General features: G+C 40.0%; 2 protein-coding genes across 2 annotated transcripts; both read left to right on the forward strand.

Annotated features, from left to right (window-relative positions):
• Positions 1-9,333: 9,333 nt before the first annotated feature.
• On the forward strand, positions 9,334-13,994 carry LOC116213343 (transcription factor GTE8). The gene is made up of 11 exons (XM_031548231.1): positions 9,334-9,574; positions 10,123-11,426; positions 11,537-11,585; positions 11,670-11,792; positions 12,025-12,098; positions 12,184-12,250; positions 12,541-12,621; positions 12,697-12,809; positions 12,895-12,961; positions 13,104-13,234; positions 13,585-13,994. The coding sequence occupies exons 2-11, from the start codon at positions 10,188-10,190 to the stop codon at positions 13,855-13,857; spliced, it is 2,217 nt and encodes a 738-aa protein (XP_031404091.1). The 5' UTR covers positions 9,334-9,574; positions 10,123-10,187; the 3' UTR covers positions 13,858-13,994.
• A 380-nt stretch (positions 13,995-14,374) lies between these two features.
• On the forward strand, positions 14,375-15,847 carry LOC116213345 (TLC domain-containing protein At5g14285-like). Its single transcript, XM_031548232.1, has one exon. The coding sequence runs from the start codon at positions 14,915-14,917 to the stop codon at positions 15,677-15,679; it is 765 nt and encodes a 254-aa protein (XP_031404092.1). The 5' UTR covers positions 14,375-14,914; the 3' UTR covers positions 15,680-15,847.
• Positions 15,848-18,686: the final 2,839 nt, after the last annotated feature.

Below are 18,686 nucleotides of genomic sequence, written 5' to 3' on the forward strand. Positions count from 1 at the left end.
GATGGACCAATAACGGCAGGCACCTGAGGTCCATAGTACTAGGAGCCGAATTGATTGAGCCGTACATAGAGATGTATTGAACAAGGAGTTGTTCGCTTGGAGATTGCTTGTTTCCAATAATGGCAAGCACCCGAGGGAATTAGCATTTTATGAGAATTCAATAACCCGCTAGGAATCTTTACCGATTAGGATTCTCGTTTCCTATTTTGGAAGTGTAGGATTCGAAATGATAGTGGGAGACCATTTTGATTGAAAGTCCACGATCATTATGGTTGGTATACATAAATTCACTAATTGGAATCTTGTTACTTTTTGCATTACTTGATATGATATCTCTAATCCGTTCGTTAACATACTTAACACGAATAGCTCTACTGGGCCTAAAAGGACTAGTTACAGCACCTTGATATTGTCTGAAACTTGGAGCGTATAGGATACGTTTAATTGACTCTTTCATCCATGGCTCTTAGTGAAGAGATCATGGAAGATAAGTGTCTTGTATCCAAGAGAAAGACAAAGGATAGAGGTAGTTGTAAACAAAGGAAATTGTTTTCGGTAGTAGCAAGTATGGATATTAGAATAGGAAATGCTCTCAATACTTGGAGTGATTGAAAGCGAACCAAGGGAAAAAGGACAAGCTTTTGGAAGGTAAATCCATCTCATGCCTGTTCTAATAGCCCGTTTAGCTCATCTACTCTATGAGTTTTTGATATAAGTGCAAGTTTGAGAAACTGGTACTTTTATACATGAACTAGCAAGCAGTAGGTCCTCGGAAGGAATGAGGTCTGCCTAAAGATCGGCAATGGAGCAAGTGTTGAGGCCAAAGCTGTGGGGTCGACTTCATTACATCTGGATGGACATGTTTTATTTCTAGATCGTGTTTTAGTTTTACCAAACGCCTATCGAAACATTATTTCTGTTTCTAGTTTGACTAGGAGTGGATACTTGTTTGATTTCAGACATGATGTTTGCAACATTTATTATAGTAATAAAGTTATTGGCGTTGGTTATTTACACGATGGCTTTATTATCTTAGAGCTAGAAATAAACGATTCCGAACACAATTGAGATTAACACCGTATCCGAATCTATTCCAAGTCTAAAGCAATTTTGGCACCTTAGACTAGGGCATGTTGCAGATGATAGGATAAGTGAGTTGGAGAAGATGAGACTTATAGTTCCATTGGGTTCTGAACCCAATCCAATTTGCGAGTCTTGTCTTCAGGGCAAGATGACTAGGACTCCATTTGTGGGACAAATGGAGAGGGCTAAAGAAGTTTTAGAACCCATACATAGCGATGTATGTGGTCCATTTAGTGAAATGGCTCAAGGTGGATACTCCTACTTCATTACCTTTACCGATGATTATTCTCGTTTTGGGTATGTTTATCTTATGAAGTATAAACACAAATCCTTTGAAAAGTTGAAGGAATTCAAAGCTGAAGTAGAAAAGCAGAAAGGGAAGAGTATCAAGACTCTTCGATTAGATTGAGGAGGAGAGTACATGAGTACTGAATTTGGTGATTTCCTGAAGGAACACGGTATTGTTTCTCAATTTACTCCACCAGGAACACCACAGTTGAATGGAGTTTATGAATGGAGGAACCGTACCCGGTTGGACATGGTTTGGTCGATGATGAGCTATACAGATCTCTCCATTTCGATGTGGGGATATGCGCTGCAGACCGCGTGTTACTTGCTTAACAGGATTCCAAGCAAGTTGGTCTCTACCACTCCATATGATATGTGGAATGGTAAGACACCTAGTCTTAAGCACATTAAGATTTGGGGTTGTCCTGCATTCATTAAGAAGCAAAAGACCGATAAGCTGGAAACTCGGTCCGAGAAAGGCAAGTTTGTTGGTTATCCAAGTGACAGCCTTGGATACTATTTTTATTTCCCTGCTGAGCAAAGGGTTGTTATCAGTAGAGATGTGATCTTTATGGAGAAACAGTTTGTCCAGGAAGGTGGTATAGGAAGGTAGATAGTACTTAATGAGGAGTCATCAATGCCACAGACCAATCAGGCGCCCATTTTGATGGACACTGATAAACCAGTTGAGACACTTACTCAGGTTGAAAATGTCACAGAACCTCGAAGGACTAGTAGGGTAACCCGTACTCCCGCAAGATACCTTAATCTTCATGAGAACGTACAAGAGTTGTTTGTTCATGGAGATAATGATTATAGGGATGATCCTTCCACTTATGAAGAAGCTATGTCAAATATAGATTCTTTTAAATGGCTAGAGGCCATGAAGTCCGAGATAGACTCCATGAGCGAGAACCAAGTCTGGGATCTTGTTGACCCTCTTGAAGGTATAGTACCAATAGGGAACGAGTGGGTCTTCAAGAGGAAGATTGGTGCTGATGGGAAGGTAGAGACTTATAAAGCTAGGCTAGTGGCGAAGGGTTATTGCCAGAGGCAAGGAGTCGACTATGAGGAGACTTTCTCGCCTGTAGCTATGCTGAAGTCCATCAGAATAATGCTAGCCATTGCAGCGCACTATGATTATGAGGTTTGGCAGATGGATGTCAAGACCGCCTTCCTTAATGGACATATTGAGGAAGACATATTCATGGACCAACCTAGGGGTTTTGAATCCAAGGATAAGTCCAAGGTGTGCAAACTTAAGAGATCCATTTATGGTCTTAAGCAAGCTTCGAGGAGCTGGAATCGACGTTTTGATGAGGCTGTAAAGTCCTTTGGTTTCATCAAGAATGAAGATGAGCCATGTGTGTATAAGAAGGCTAGTGGGAGCATGATTGCCTTTCTTGTATTATACGTGGATGACATTCTACTAATAGGTAATGATATTAGTATGCTCACTTTTATAAAGGTCTGGTTGTCTAATATTTTCTAAATGATGGATTTGGGAGAAGCCACCTATATTCTAGGTATTTAGATCTATAGAGATAGACCGAAAAGATTAATAGGTCTGTCCCAAGCCCTGTATCTGGATAAGGTGTTGAAGTGGTTCAACATGCAAGATTCCAGAAGAGGATTGCTTCCTGTGAGACACGGTATCCATATCTCTAAATGGATGTCTCCTAAGACTCCTGAGGACAGAGAGAAGATGGCACAAGTGCCTTATGCTTCGGTCATAGGTAACCTAATGTATGTTATGCTGTGTACTAGGCCGGATATCGCATATGCTGTTAGTGTGACTAGCAGGTATCAATCCAACCTAGGACTTGATCTTTGGACTGCTGTAAAAAACATCTTTAAGTACTTGAGAAAGACTAAGGATATGGTTATGGTATATGGAGGATGTGAGTTGAGACTAAACGGGTTTACAGATTCTGATTTTCAATCAGATGTGGATGATAAAAAGTCTATCTCCGGTTATATATTCACCTGTAATGGAGGTGCAGTTAGCTGTAAGAGTTCTAAGCAAGAGACGACTACAAATTTCACTACGGAGGCTGAATATATTGCTGCATTTGATACAGTGAAAGATGCAGTTTGGATTCGGAAGTTTGTGACAGAACTCGGTGTTGTTCCCTCCATATCGTTACTAGTAGAGCTGTACTGTGACAATACTGGAGCGATTGCTCATGCAAAGGAACCGAGGTCACATCAGAAGTCCAAACACATTGAGAGGATATATCATATTATTAGGGAGATTATCAGGAGAGGCAATGTAGCTGTATAGAAAGTAGCTTCAGCGGACAATGTCGCTGATCCACTCACGAAGGCCATGATGCAGCAGCAGCTAGATAAACATCTTGAGAAAATGGGTCTTAGATATTGTACTGAGTGGCTCTAGTGCAAGTGGGAGATTGTTAGTGATATGCCCTAGAGCCTGATTTATGTATTTGGATAATTCTTTTTATGGTAATAAAGTTTATTCTATTATTCGTATATTGTCTATGTTTATTATAATAAAGTCCTTAAGATATTTTGAATGCTTCAATTCTTAAGAGTTAAGAATATGAGTGACGAAACAATTCGGTAAGAATATCTTTAAACTGTTCATGATCGTAGGAGACTTAACTTGACATTATTTCTCCAGATAGATCGTCACCTCTGTCTGTTTCCATGATTAGTATACAGATACTAATGAAGATGGAGTAGTGAGTCTCATGCTATCTGATAACTGTTATCATGACAGATATGTGGATACTTATATGATAAGTAGTCGAATGTGACGTGTAGATAATATTCATACGGTAATTTACTAATGTCAATGAATGTTATCTGGATCGTATTAGTGCATATAGTCCTTAGACCTGAGATGGAACGCTATCTCAAGTATATGTGATTAGGATTTGCTACTGCTAATATATTTGTGTTTAGCATGAGTATTCAGCAGATAGTGGTCATAGTTAGTTATACTTGGAGTTGGGTGTCCGATCAAGACGGAATTCACTAACTTAAGTAAACAAGGAAAATGTCCTATGGATATGAGTTTTGTTTTGGATCGAGAAATCCTCGGCCGAGGTAGATAGACTCGAATATAAAAGAGTTTCTGTTCAAGTACTACAGATCTAAGAATAAAATTAGAGAGTCCATATAATCGGCTATAGAGTTTGGCATTTACGGTAGCTCTAGCTAGATCGGGATCTTGTAGTGAAGGGATTCAATGCATGGCATATACGATCAGAGGTCCATCAGAATGTTTCAATTATACATTCGTCATCATTTGGATTGTCACGATATGCTGCTATATGTCACTTGTGAACTTTGGGAACCAATGACATTTTGTGAATTATGCTTTTGGTTACAGAAAGAGTTTCTGGTAGTGTCAAATGAGTTGATACTATAATCCCATTGCCATTTGATGATGAACCCAATTAGTCACACATGATAAGCGTGTTTAAACCGAGAAAATAATTAATTCTAATTAAGGAAGTTAATTAGGAATTAATTATCGAACGAGGCTTGCAATGTGGTTGCAAGGGTGCTAGCACATCCTAAAGCCGAGTTCAATATCAAGGATAAATCTAATTAAGGAAATACGATAGTTTCCTTATTTGGAGAGTTTCTATAAATAGATTGTCTGGAAAATCGTGTCAAAGACTTGTTTGATCTTTCTTTCTTATAACAAGGGCAAGTCATTGGATGACTTAAGTGTGAGGACTCATTTGTGATTTATTAATTAATGTGAATTAATTGATAATTACATTTTAGTCCCTAGGGTAAAGATATATATAGATATGTTCTTACAGATAATCACACAACACAATTGATCATCAACCAATATTAGAGAGAAAGAGAGAAGGTTTCGATTGAGACAATAACAGCAACTCAGCCGCACAAATCCCAAGGCCGGTTGGAGTTCTTTTTGGTTTCGGTTCGGCGTTTCGGTGTTGTCCTTGACGTCCTTGAAGAGATCCTTTCATTCCGTGACGATTCCGTTCGAGATCGGTGATATAGATCGGAGTGTACGGGTCGAGAGGAGTCTAATCTCGGTGGAGACGTGCTCGTGTGGACGAACTAGAGACCGGACACTTGGACGGTTAGTTTGATCGACTCGAATCAACAAGGTTAGTATAAAAGTCTAAACTTTTCTTGTAGATTCGATATGTAATGTTGTCTATTCGTTTAGAAGGCGATTCTTATGTCAAGATATGATCTTGGAGTTTTCGATTAAACGAGCACGCGATAAAAATTTGATTTTTACTGTAATTAAATTTTCGCTGCGCACGTGCTCGGTTTTCTAATAGATTCGAGATACCAACTCTGTCACGCCCCATTTTTGGACAGGCATATGGAACATGAGTGGCCATTCACTAAAAGACTTGTCTTGGGCTAATGGTAAACGTAGTCTATCGAGACATTATAAAATAATAGAATTTAAAACTTCGTCTTTATTAAAAACTAATGAAACCATATCCAAAATTGTCAATAAGTAAATATGATTATTAACAAAAGTTCGTCATCGGAAATTTTCCAAATCAAATGGAACTGAAATATCGAAAATCCCCTAAACATCCCTGACTCCTCGAATGGACATTCTAGAGCTCTTGCCTGTAAAATTATCTTGAATCCGAATTTAGGGAAAAAAGGAATAAAGGAGTGAGCATCCAGATGCTCAGAAAGTAGTTAATACTCACTCTTACCGGATCAAGTATTGATAAAATTATATAAATTTTTGAAAAAGCACACAAATCAAATAATTCATAAAGCAGACTTAAACAATTATTTTGATCATGCGATAATGAAAATTTACAAATACATACTTCAATCATTGAAATTCATAATTTTTTCGAAGATGGCATAGTTGCGAACACTCGCATAAATTAATAATTCAAATATAGTTGATGTCAAACATTTATGCTCATTACCTTTGTATTACAGTGACACTTCGTCTTGTTACCCACATGCAAATACTCCACCTTTTGTTGGTTGGATATGGCCCAGATACTCCCAACTTTTGCTGGCTAGATACGGCTTGAATACTCCCAGCTTTTCTTGGTACGATACGGCTCAAATAATGGCGATACCCGATAACGTAGTAGACAAATGTGCCTTCAAATACAATAAATTTGATAATTACAATTCCAATGAATTTTCATAATTTCGTTTACTTAAAAGGAATTCACAGATAAATTTCCTAATGCCACCGGGGGATCTTAAGTTGGTTCGATCCATGGCGCTCGCTCGCTGATGCCTCTTGTTGTGGGGGGGGGGGGTGTCTTAAGTTGCTTCAATCCAAACGTCTTAACAAGCTGATGCTCATTCGCGTATGCCCCCCAGGAGGTCTTAAGTAGCTTCGATCCGGAGGTCTTAGCGCAATGGCACTCGCTCATGTGTGTATTGCAGGTTACGAAGTTGGTATCTCTACGATAAGAAATGCTCCTGGTTTCCATAACGATCTGCGAGCGCCACGCTTTAAGACCTTCAGAGCGAACCAATTTTGGATTCCCCATGGGACATCAGCGAGCGAGTGCCATTGCCCTAGAACCTCCGGATCGAAGCGACTTAAGATTTGTTAGGGGGCATCCTTGAGCAAGTGCAATTGCGCTAAGATCTCCAGATCGAAACAACTTAAGACCACCCTAGGAGGCATTTGCGAGCGAGCGTCATGGTGCTAATATGAACCACTAAATTAATCCATATGTATAAGCAAAATTGAAATTTAATCCCATAAATAATTAACTAGTCCAGCAGCCGTGCATTGCCCAAACGTCGATTTTACTAAAGTATTATCAACTCGTCTCATATAATTTTTGTGAACTTTCCAAAATTGAAAAAGAAGTTAGTGGGAGAGGAACTCGAGGAAGAATAAAGACGAAGATGATTAATACGAGAGAAAATATATTTAACAGAGAGGGCCAATGCTTATTGACTGCTTCTCTTCACACGATAACATTTACGTAACAGCTCATTCTCGCACGAACGAAAGACTCTCGTGAGCTATCGAGAGAGGAGTCTAAATTACATAATATATATAAGAAATAATTGCATAATATAGCATAATGTTTGAAGAATTTTTTAGTTCTAGTCCAAACTTAATTTTTTACCTGAGATATCCCAACGTTAATGTGTTGGTTTCATATCTATCCTGACGCTAACTTCCCGTCCAAAATTGACGGAATTGCACACGTGACACGTTAATTTTGTAACACGTGTTACAAAATTAACGTGTCACGTGTGCAATTCCGTCAATTTTGGACGGAAAATTAGTGTCGGGATAGATGTGAAACCAATACGTCAACGTTGGGATATTTCAGGTAAAAAATCAAGTTTTGGATAGAACTAAGAATTCTTTCAAACGTTAGGTTATATGACGCAATTAACCCTATATATAAATAATGTTTTATTTAATAGGGTTATAATTGTCAATGTGCCTCATCTATAAATATTTTTTTTGTAAAAAAATGATGTTATTGTAAAACTTTAAAAAATTACTAAAATTATTTATGTGTTTCGATCACTTATAATTTTTTTTTCGTGAAATCTCTAAACTTTGGGAGACATTGCTCTCATAATTCCGAGAAATTGAGTATTAAAAATTATCCTTCCTTTTAATAAGTGTATTTTTCGGGACTCGAATTTGCGTTCTTCTCCGAAAAGTTTTAAAGGTTATTCAATTACTTTAACTACAATATTTGAGATTTTTTTATAAAGGTGCGAGATACAATATAATATAAAATTATTTATATAATCACAAAATTATATTTTGATTACAGTATCCATTTTCTATATCTTCTATACTTCTATACTATTATATAAAATTAAAGCCTTAATTTTTCGTCTTACTTTCTCTTTCTCAAAGTGTAGCATTATATCATTAATTAATCTGGACCGCTAAATTAATGTTATAATAGTAATGGAATACGAAATAGCCACCCATTAACCCTATTTTCACTCCCCCTATTTTAACGGAATATTTTCTACCTCTCCTCTCTCTCACCTTAACAGTCCACGACTGACCCCACAACCGACCTTTTTTTTTTTCCCTCTTTTTTAATTGTAATCATCCTTTTTTTTTTTGGGTACTTGGCACAAATGCACCTGTCTAGTAATTGTATGTTAGCTATCTTCGTTTATTGTCCTGTCACGTTGCAGTTGGAATTATTGTTATAGATTAGGGCATTAACAAAGCTAATCTCACACCAAAAGTTTTAGAGGGGGTGCGGTGACAATTAAGCTATCGTGAGAAGGGGGAGGAAATAATGTCGTAATGCTGTGTTGGGAGGGGGCCAAACAACAACATTTGAAGCTATTGTGTGTTCGACAGTACGAAACCAATATCATCGGCACTGTCAATGCCATGTACGATGATAAGCCACATTTCGTTTGAGATGGAAGGCCAATGTTTGGATTAAATTGGTGGCAATACGAATAATTCGAGATTGACAGTGGCAAAACTCTAATACCCGCAGTTCCGATTAGGTTCCACGGAAAAGATCCACTGTGCATGCTGCCCACGGTACGCATTCGCCGGAGCCAATCAAATCTTTTGATCCCAAAGGCCACTCGTTCTCTCCATTCCTCCAACCAATCACAGCCCCTACCCCTCACGAACGAGACTCACGGACGGTGAACCTATCTTTTCCCGTGACTGCGGCCCGCTTGTTAAATTAATCCAAAGGTTTGACCCGATAATAAAACAGTCTTAAGCAAGCAAAAACATTAATTAATAATAATCTAGACTAGACCAAAAAAGAAAAGAAAAGAAAAGAAAAGTTTCCCGGTACCCTTGCCCGCGAAGCCCTCTCACGCAATCACGTCCGCCCATCTTAAATCCAACGGCTGGGATTGCAATCACATTCTACCGTCGGATCTGCCAGCTATGGGAATCGACGGTCCGGATGGAGGGGAGCCGAGTGAAGGAAAGCGAGTGGGGTCACAGCGCTAAAATCAGACACAGAGCGATTCGTTGTTTCTCTCTCTTTCTCTTGACTGTTTGGAAAGTTTATTGAGAGCTCGTCGAGTTTTCTTCTTCTCGAAGAGTCGCCGCCTCTGCGTCCCTCCGATCAGACCAAGTAGGAATCTTCCTGTAGCTGCTGCTGCTGCGCTGTGCTTTCAGTTCCTCGAGCTCACAGCTTGGATCGATGCGGTTGTAGCATTGATTGAGCTTCTCGGTTGTTCGTGCTTCGGCGGCGGTTGACATCAAGATCTGGTTAGGTTCCTCTAATTTCTCAGTCTTCTCCTCTTAGTTTGAGCTGCGGCTGCTTGATTTCTGGAGTGGGGCTTTTTGAAATTCCACTGCTTGCCGGTGCGGAGCTACCAGTAAGTGATCTAGGGTTTTCTGCAGTAGCAGTGGTGCTCAGATTTGAGCGCTGTGGCTGCTGGTTTGTACTGAAATTTGACCGGAGGAATGGAAATTTCGAGTATTGTCGTTGTTATGCTTCTTGTTTGGGAACCTTGGATCAAGCCGCGAGTTCTGAAGCTTCGCCGGAGAATTGGGATAGCTTGCCTTGTTTTCGGATCAATATTAGCTCTTGAACCCTTCTGCATGCCCTAGGGTCTCTCTTGGTTGGGAGTTTTTGGTGTGTCATTGGCATAGTCGGGGCTTCTTCTTCGTGCACCCTTCACATAATTGTTGGAGGATTCGAACTTCTCGGAGTAGTCTTTCCAAATGTTTATTTCCTATCAGTTCGATAAGCTGAACAATTCTGTACGACTGGTTAAGGTGAAAGATTCATTTTCTTAACTTATGATTCGCAGGTTCTTTGAATGTGCCGTCAGCTGACTTTGATAGGATAGGAAAAACAGAAAGGACATAGAGTGAAATGCTGGGCAAGATGGTGGGCAGAAATGATAATTTCCCTGGTGGGTATTACCGGAACACATTGAATGCCGCCGGAGAATCAGAAGGATCTGGTAGTTCTGGGCGAATTGATGCAGAGTTTACGGCTTCCGAGGATTCGAGTGGTCCTGCGAGGAAGTGCATAAGTTTAAATTCTGACAAAGGAGCCATCTTCTTCGTCCCCTCTGAAGTCCTTCCCATGGCCAATATGACAAATTTAGAAAGAAAATCCTTGATACATAGGTTAAAAATGGAGCTTGAACGGATACGGATCCTTCAGAAGAAACTTGAGTTACAGAGAAGCAGTGCTGTTGCAGTGTCATCATCTAGTGACATTCTTAGCTGTAGTAATGGGCGGCCGCAACCCGATGCTATGAGGAAGTCATCTGCTTCGGCCTCTGGTAAGGAGAAGAAGGTTAAATCTCTCGGGGGAAAGGGACAACCATGGAATCGGTGTGCTTTGGCGAAGGTTGAGCCTGTCAAGGAGGCACCTACACCTAGGGCTGCTGATGCTCTTTTGATGAATCAATGTGAGGCCCTTTTGAAACGGTTAATGTCCCACCAGCACGGGTGGGTATTCAACAAACCTGTTGATGTAAAGGCTTTAAATATTCCTGATTATTTCACTGTAATTAAGCACCCTATGGACTTGGGGACGATAAAGGGTAAGATCAGCTCAGGTTCGTACTCAAGCCCACTTGAATTTGTTGCTGATGTGAGGCTTACCTTCACCAATGCGATGACCTATAATCCACCTGGTAATGATGTCCACATCATGGCAGATACTCTCAGAAAATTTTTTGAAGTGAGATGGAAAACAATAGAAAAAAAAATAGTGGTGGCCGATTCCCAATCTCTACCAGCAAAATCAGTCCCTTCAAAGGAGAAAGAAACAGCCAAGCCACTGCCTCCTGCAAAGAAAAGGAAGATATCTTCCATTCAGTATGAAGTTGTGCCAGAGCCTATAAAGCCAGTAATGCCAGATGAGGAGAAGCATAAACTAGGCCGACAGCTGGAAAGTATAATGGGAGACATGCCCGAAAATATCATTGATTTCTTGAGGGAGAATAGTTCGAATGGGCAAGAATGTGGGGAAGAGGAGATTGAGATTGATATTGATGACCTCAGCAATGACACTCTGTTCACTCTGAGGAAGCTAGTAGATGAGTATTTGCAAGAAAAGCAGAAGAGTCAAGCTAGGGACGAGCAATGTGAAATAGAGGTGAAGTTTCCTTCCACAATCTGGTGAAAAGAAATCTGTTCTCTGGGTAGTTCTGGTTTGGCTTTTTTGCTTATAATCTAGGCTTCATGTAATCGTTGTTTATATTGCAGATATTGAATGAGTCAGGCTTCAGCAACTCATCTATGCAACCAAGTAAAGGTGATTTCCAGTTTGGTTGATTTTGTAGAATACAAGATCTAAAAAGAAAGGAAATTTTATTCCTAAATATATGTTCAATTGCAGTGAATGGTGATGAAGATGTGGATATTGGAGGAAATGAACCTCCTGTATCAAGCTATCCACAGGTCGAGAAAGAAAATACAAGCCAGAGAGTAAATATCGGTACCAGTGAAGATGGATCCAGTGGTAATAGAAATTTTAGAATGTAGAATTTGCATTCTTGTCCAATACTTTATGAAATTGTCATGTATTTGAAGAAAAGAACTCAACTGTGTATGTTGGTAAGACGCAGTATGTATCTTGAAGAGGATATCCTACTAATAGAATGCTGCATCATGTGTAAGGTTTTGTAGCACAAAACCAGTTTTTCGTATGCATTTTGGGATGTAAATGTAATACCTGTTAACATACTCTGCAGATTCTGACTTGAGCAATTCTTCGGATAGTGAATCTGATCATGGTAAAGCTTCAACTCCCAAAAATGCACAAAAAGTATGTTCTGGTTTGTCCTGATCACTTATAGATTCAGAAATTTACCCGCGGAGCGGGCTTTTAACCTTCACTTTCTCATGCACAGAAAACTGTAGATTCCGACATTCAAATGGATGAAAAGCGAAGTCCCGGCAGCCCCCCTGATGTAAATCGTGAGTGTTTTCATCCTGAACACTGTTTTGGTAGTCTTGGTGTTAGATAGCTATGCTAGTTTTTTCCCCCTCTCCCAGCATGAATAAAGAATATTGCTTTTTAAGATCCTCTCGTATTATTTAAGTGGAACATGCCTCGTATTCCAATGTGAGGTTTATTGATTTTTTGGATTGTTGAACTGTAGTTAGGGGGTGCCATTTTATCTCTTTCGATGAGGTTTTTAGAGATACTCTTAAGTGCTTGTAAGTTGTATTAGTTCACTAATGTGGAACTCTTTCTCTCTCTGCAGAACCTATTAGCGGGTTGGACCAACTTGGCCAAGCCTCCCAGCAGAAACCAAGTTCTCTTGAATCTGTTAATAGTCAAGATGGTAAGCATAAAAAGTGAGAGATTGCTCGATTTTTGCTGGGTGAGGATCTAATTGATAATTGATCAACCATTGAAGGGGAAAGTGTTCCCAATGAGAGACAGGTGTCTCCAGGGAAGCTACACCGAGCAGCTCTGTTGAGCAGATTTGCTGATACAATCTTGAAGGCTCGAGAAAAGACACTTCCTCAGGTGCATGAGATTTTAATGAAATCTATCATTTTGGGCCATCTGTAATCTACATCAACCTGAATAACTTTTTCAATGGTCTAACTAGGGTGACAAAGGGGACCCAGAAAATCTGCGCCGGGAGAGGGAGGAGCTTGAGATGCAGCGAAGAAAGGGTACCAATATTTGCTTTGATTTAGCCTTATTCGTATCTTCCAAGATGCATAAAAATAAGTTAATTCTGATCTTTGATCACACCAAAAAAAGAAAACATTTGTTCTGATTGTGTTGATGGGATGATATTTTTGATATGATCAGAAAAAGCACGTCTCCAAGCAGAAGCCAAAGCCGCAGAAGATGCGAGAAGGAAATTAGAAGCTGAAGCTCTTGCTGAGGCTAAACGAAAGAGGGAGCTCGAGAGAGAAGCTGCCCGACAGGCCTTATTGCAGGTGAGTAAATCATGTGACCCTTTCTCTTTTTCTGTTTTTTCCTCTATCCCTGCAGTCGTTTCTTTCTAGGTTACCTTTTCCCATCCGGTCCATGAGATGATTGGACACCATGCGCATGAATTATTTTGGAATATGCGCTTACCAATTAAAGTTCTCATACCTAACAGTTAGGAAATGAAATCGCAGGACTGAATACTCACTTCTGTTTCACTCCATTTCGCAATATTTGCAATAAATAATTGAGGACAATATGCAGTTTTTTTTTTCCCAATCTGTTTCGGTGCATTGTACGAGATGGAAAAAGTTCCAGTCAGTCTCTTGATGCTTGACCCTTTGTGTTATTTGGGCAGATGGAAAAGACAGTAGAGATAAACGAGAATTCTCGGTTTCTTGAGGACTTGGAAATGCTCAGCACCATCCCAGGTGAGCAACTACCCAGTTCAGCGGATGAAACAAGTCCAGATAATAACTCACTGGACAGATTGGGTAGCTTCAAGTTCGGGGGCTGTAACCCATTGGAGCAGCTTGGCCTGTTCATGAAAGCTGATGACGAGGAAGAGGAACCCGAGCCTCCGGCATTCTCGAATCCGGGGAACGATGTCGAGGAAGGAGAAATCGATTAAGCAATCGCCATGGAAGCTGTCTCCTATTTCTGCTACCTGTGGTATATAATAGAATCTGGACTCTGCTGGGCGAGGACAGCATCTCGGTTTCATCAAAATACCCTTAAAAAAAGCCAAAAAAAAAAAAAATGAGAGAAGAAAAAATGAAATTGAGAAATGTGGAAGGGGCTTGGGCTTGGGCAGTTTTCTGGACGTGTGTATGGTGCAATATATACATATATTGACCTATTCTAGGAAAGAACTTGCTCGTGCATTCTCCCCCTTTTCAAAGTGTTATTTATGTAACAGTGGGGCTGTTGCTACTGCCTCTGATAGTGATAGCTCGGACCTCATGTACTCGGATTCACTGCATGGGTGGTCCAGATTACCCCGAGCTACATTTTACCTGTTCGGCATCTCTTGCAGAGAGAATTAACCTAACTTAAAAGGTGGGGGAGAGCCTTTTACGAAAGAGGGGAAACCGCATCTTTAGGGTGACTCCATGGTATGATGGTAAACAATCAAATTCTAATATAGTGTCTTGGAAGCAACAATAGATTCAGTGTGTATTGATTTGGCTTGCTGACTCGTTGGTTATCCACACGGGATGACACAGCGTCGTCATGTCCGCTCCTCCATGGAACGCTTGCTCGTGCTCCGGACGTAACGTTTCCGGAAGTCGGCCCAAATAATCTCGAACCAAAGCCCACATAAGAAAGAGCCAAGCCTAAGAATCTGAATCGCCTTCCCTCCTCCCTCTCCCTCCCCCGCGTCGGATCTTCGAAAAATCAAACAGGGGGAATAAAGAAAAAAACAAAAAAAAAAAAAAAATCCTTCTGGAAGGAGAAAACACGGCCTTTTGTTTCTTGTCCGCCATGAAAATTGAAAACCTCAAGAAAATCAAACCAACGAGACGAGAAACCTCAGAAAATCAAACCCTCCCCCCTCCACTTTTGACCTGCCCTTTTCTCTTCGCCACTTCTAATATAAATTCCCCCCCGAGAGTCTCATCTCCTAAAAATCCGATCTTTCTGTTTATCTCCCCCTACGCAACAAAAATCGTTGTCTGTGTCTGTCCATGGAGGAGCCTTTCTTCTTCTTCATCTTCGAGTCTATGCCGCCTCTCCCTCTCTTTCTGTCCCTCTTCATCCTCGTCTACCTCACGGCTTACTTCGTCTTATTCCGGAGCTGGAACCCCGTTGCCAGGCCGGAGGCCTCGAGCTGCGCGATCTCCATCCTGCACGGCACCCCCGCCACCGTCCTCGCCGCCCTGGCCCTCCTCTCCGACCCCTCCCCCTCCCCTTCCCTCGCCTCCCCGAACTCCCCCGCCCAGTCCCTCGTCCTCGACTACAGCATCGCCTACTTCACCACCGATCTCCTCCACTACCTCGCCTTCTCCCCCACCGACCTCCTCTTCATCCTCCACCACGCCGCCACACTCTTCGTCTTCCTCACCTGCCGCTTCGGCGCCCGCCACGGCGCCCGCGCCGTCCTCTCCCTCCTCGTCCTTGCCGAGGTCACCAGCGCCTGCCAGAACGCGTGGACCCTCGCCCGCCTCAGGCGCGCGGACTCGGGCGTCGCCCGCAAGGTGCTCGACGTATTGTCCTGGCCGTTCTACGCTTTCTACTCCGTCGTCAGGGGAGTGGCGGGCCCGCTATTTGTCGTCGAGATGGGCCGATTCTACGCCAGCGGGAAGGCGGAAGGGTTGATTCCGGCGTGGATGTGGGTTTCTTGGATCCTGGTGGTTGTCACCGCCATTTTCGTCAGTGTCCTGTGGATTGCTAATCTCTGGGTTGAGCTTTACAGAGAACGAAAGGGTAAATTGGAACACAAAGTAGAATAATAATTTATTGTTGTATTCAATTTTTTTCTTTTTTTAATTTTAGAAAAAGGTTAGATTAGTTTTTTTTTCCCTATTTTCTTCTTTTCTTAATTTAATATTTATATACATAATTATATGTCATCAATTAAACTGTGATTTATATAATGGAAATCCATCTGTTCGAAGTTATGGATCGGTCCTTAATTTGCTCTTCATTGTGTCCTATTTGATCTAGTGGAAGATTTTTCTTCACCCAATGTTGGGCCGTCTCGAATAAATTCCATATCTAGACATAGTGAAATTCTAGCATATGGTGATCGTAGCCATCCATCTGTGGGATCCACGCGCAGTGAACAGTCGTAATCCTAGTATTACCTTACACTGAGTCATGCTAGACCTTCCGACATACATAAAACCATCCCCGGCCGGCCAGAGTGGTCCTTCCTCCATTTATGGGCGTGATGGGTGGCACATTGATTGTTGCTTTCGGGGTCGATCATATTCAAATTTCGATTTTATCTCAAGTTGCTCTCTAGCAGTCTTGCAACTTACCGCAAGATATTATTTCGCAACACTTACTCCTCATTTCACTTCTTTGGGTGATTTCTCTATTTTCTTCCCTCCGGATATAAATAACGGAAATGAGGTTTAGGCTTGACTGTAGGACCAAATGGAATGTAGTATCTGACTTTTATATTGTACAGGACGTGCTCCCGATATCGCCTCGCCATTTCATCATGAAGTACGAGTTCAACTTCGTGGTATTGTTATCGAACATTTGTTTGTTTGCTCCAATTGCCATTGGCTCGGAGGAAGATGTAGGAATCGGACATAGAAATTGTGCACTCTCCGGTTTCACAAAAAGGGCATTTAATTGCTAACCACGAATGCCGCAAAATGTTGATATGGGGACATGGCAATAAAGCTACGGAAGAATCCCAAATTGACTGACACTGACCTTTCACCGTTCATTCATAATTTCACCCAAATCAATTGAAAATTATCCAATCCTTTTTTTGTTTTTTTATTCTTCTTCTTCTTCTTCTTCTTCTTCTTCTTTTTTAAATTTTTTATTATTTTTTTTATGTAAATAGTCCCTTTATTATATCGTTCGTGTCGGTATGTTTTTGGATTAATTTTTGTGATTTACAAAGGAAAAAATTCAATATTTTGCGATTTGCTCTAGATACTTTAAATAATAAATATAAAGTTTAGTGCAGTACAACTCATCACTGAAAGCCGGACCGTCCCGTGATGTTGGTGATTGGGTGGTTTTTTTTTTTCCACCCGCACCCACCATCCTAAAGGAAAAAACATTAAATTTTTTATTTTATAATTTAATATAAATTAATATTTGAGATGTTCTATTTTTATCAGTGAAATGCAAGGGCTATCTTATAATTGAGAATACTCGCATCGCATGGATTGTGTGTTGGCCGTGACTATGAGATACTTCTAACGAATTTCGAACCTACATGTAAAGTTCGTTACTTCTATCAATATGAGTTAATTCAAGTGGTTCGACAATTTTTCCTCATAAGTAAGGTCTCAAGTTCGAATCTTATGAATAGAGAAAATCCACATTGGGAGAGCTTTATCTCTTAGTGAGCCACTAGATTAATCGAGGTTCAATTGGGATTCGGATACCAAGTTCACACTGAAAAATTCGATACTTCTAATTAGCGAGGCCACTTAAAGTCTATTATATAAGTGAAAATGCAATATCATGGTACTAGCCTATGATTGAGATTGATTCTCACTATGACCTAGCATGTGTATGTGATGCTTTCAAAGAATTTCAAATCCTACACAAGTAAATCAATATTAGCATATAAAATTGTTAGTTTAATACCGCATTACATACTAATTAGTATAATCTTTTAGAAAATTGAATCAAAATTATAATCCATTGTATCGTGATCATGTTTTTCTAATATAAATATTAAAAATTTAAATTAATGTTAGCAGGTAAAATTGTTAGTTTAATATCGTATTACATATTAATTAGTATAATCTTTCAGAAAATTTGACTCAAAATTATAATTTCTACACGCATTAAGTAGTTTTATCATTAGTTTCACTAACACTCTATATATTGGTTATCACATAAATTAATATGATAAATCAAAAAACTGGGGAAAAGTTTTTTCTATCTGCAGCATCACGCCTGTAAATCCTAATCTTCCTTTATAACTGGAAAGAGGGAAAAAGAAAAACTCTCTGAAATACAACGCGTGACGTCAAAGAAAAGATAGAGTTATGAACAAGCATATGCTCTGGAGTCTGGCATTATCCTTTCGTCTCGCCATTCCCAAATGTGATTATTTAGGATTCTTTATTTAATTGGGCCACTGAGATATGGTAGCGTATGGAATATCCACCAGGAACGATAATCAAATCATATTATAACTCAAGCAACAGATGTCCTAAGAAGATGCTTGGTTAGAGTTTTGTTAGATTACATGAAAACTATAATGAAAATTTAATTATGAAATTATTTTTCATGAATTGTTGGTTGAAGTGTAAGATTTTGTGTTTAGTGAATATGTTGAATCACTAGGAATGTGAGTGATAATATTATATGATTTATTTTTAAAAAGATAAGATGCGAGTTCTATGATTGTAATTTCGTTGCATTATGGGAATTTCTTATGTTTCGGAAGCAAAGTCTTTATCGAACACGATTGTAAAGTTTTAATTCAGAAAATTTATTACAATGAGTTACTTCACAATTACACGATAAAATACGATGTAAAATTCAGATTTTATAATGTAAAATACATCAAACTGAACCGAACGCCCCCCCTAAGATGTGGGGTGCCTTGTAGTTTAAACTTTAAACAAAAAACAGTAGCTTTTCTTATGACACGGATCCTGCCTTGGTGATCAAACAAATCTCATCTATCAGAATTTTCCGGTCATAGAATGCTGGCTGCTGAAATAAACCAATCCATGATACTTCGACTAGACAGATTGACATGATGAGATCACTCCGATCGACTACAGAACCTATGGATAACACATTCCG

This window comes from Punica granatum, chromosome 7 (assembly GCF_007655135.1).
Source record: "Punica granatum isolate Tunisia-2019 chromosome 7, ASM765513v2, whole genome shotgun sequence".
Lineage (NCBI taxonomy): Eukaryota > Viridiplantae > Streptophyta > Magnoliopsida > Myrtales > Lythraceae > Punica > Punica granatum.

Excerpts from the sequence above, each read along its gene's own strand:
- LOC116213345 (XM_031548232.1), top strand. The coding sequence starts at position 14,915 with ATGGAGGAGCCTTTCTTCTTCTTCATCTTCGAGTCTATGCCGCCTCTC.
- LOC116213343 (XM_031548231.1), top strand. The coding sequence starts at position 10,188 with ATGCTGGGCAAGATGGTGGGCAGAAATGATAATTTCCCTGGTGGGTAT. Across the intron at positions 11,427-11,536 it reads ACGAGCAATGTGAAATAGAG|ATATTGAATGAGTCAGGCTT; the intron begins GTGAAGTTTCCT and ends TTTATATTGCAG. Across the intron at positions 11,793-12,024 it reads CAGTGAAGATGGATCCAGTG|ATTCTGACTTGAGCAATTCT; the intron begins GTAATAGAAATT and ends CATACTCTGCAG.